The 980-nt window shown below is 59.2% G+C and overlaps 1 protein-coding gene across 1 annotated transcript; it reads right to left on the bottom strand.

Moving 5' to 3' along the window:
* Nucleotides 1–204: 204 nt before the first annotated feature.
* LOC120502316 (acrosin-like) lies at nt 205–872 on the bottom strand (the record flags this gene model as incomplete). The annotated part of the gene is made up of 2 exons (XM_039709600.1): nt 617–872; nt 205–350 (listed from the first exon to the last, which is right to left on the bottom strand). Coding segments are annotated over exons 1-2 (402 nt in total), but the record flags the coding sequence as incomplete, so codon positions are not given.
* Between the last annotated feature and the right edge of the window lie 108 nt (nt 873–980).

Here is a 980-nt window from a genome sequence, read left to right as displayed (position 1 = left end):
TGGGCTTTTGGCACAAGGGGAGTCCTGGGCAGGCAGGTGTGGATGGGGAGTGTGTGGGAAGCCCCCAGAGCAGTCGGGGGGGAGCTGGGGCTGGGAGGGCGACTGAGTGGCCGGGCAAAGCAGGCCCTGGGGTGGGGTGTTGGGGTGGTGCTGCCCTGGCTGCCAGTGCTGTTGGGGGCTGAGTGGCTTGTGGCACACTCCTACCTGGCAGGTGTCGATGAGGCCCTGTGGGGAACCAGCACACAAGTTGTGGGTGTGGATTTCCCCCGCATACCAGCGGCTGCTGTTGCAGAGCTGGACATCGATGAGCTGGACCTTGGCCTCCTGCAGGTGATCACTTGATTGTTGAGCTGTGAACAGAGAAAGGAATAAGCCCCCAGCAGCTCGATATCAGTTTCCTCATCTCTTGGGGGGCGATCCCTTTCCCTAGGGCATGGCTTTTCCGCTACCGAGGCACTGTGGTGCTGTGACCCTAGTGCCAGGCTCTGGGGAGCAGGCCTGGCCCATATCTGCAGAGGTGTATATCCCACAGTCTGGCTTTGGCCTCTGCTGTGGGGAAGCCCAAACCCTCTCCCCAGTGTGCTGAGCTGGCCTAGAAGTCGCTCTTGAAACTCACATCTTGCAGTAGTGGCACCCCAGCCAGCAATCCAGCAGTTTTGCAGCTCTGAGACTCTTAGGGTGGGGTCAGCCACACAGGCCAGCTGGATGTAGGAGCTGCATTGGACATGATGGTCCAATTGCATCAGGGCAATATCGTAGCTCATGTCAGCAGGATTGTAGTACTCGTGTATCAGCACCTGCTTGACATTGCGCACTGCAGCCCCAGGGCCCGGCTGAGTGAAATGGGTGGCTCCAATCACCACGTAGACCATGCTGATGTTTCTGGAAAGGAGGTGGAGAGAAGGCTGAGAGGGAGCTGAGCCATGTGCCACAGCAGCCCCGCAATTGCCTGACCTTGGCTTGGAAAGGCAGAGAGGGAG

This window comes from Passer montanus, unplaced genomic scaffold (assembly GCF_014805655.1).
Source record: "Passer montanus isolate IOZ18808 unplaced genomic scaffold, ASM1480565v1 scaffold2191, whole genome shotgun sequence".
NCBI lineage: Eukaryota > Metazoa > Chordata > Aves > Passeriformes > Passeridae > Passer > Passer montanus.
The sequence above is the reverse complement of the archived record's forward strand: the minus strand, read 5'-3'. Positions and strand labels throughout refer to the sequence as shown.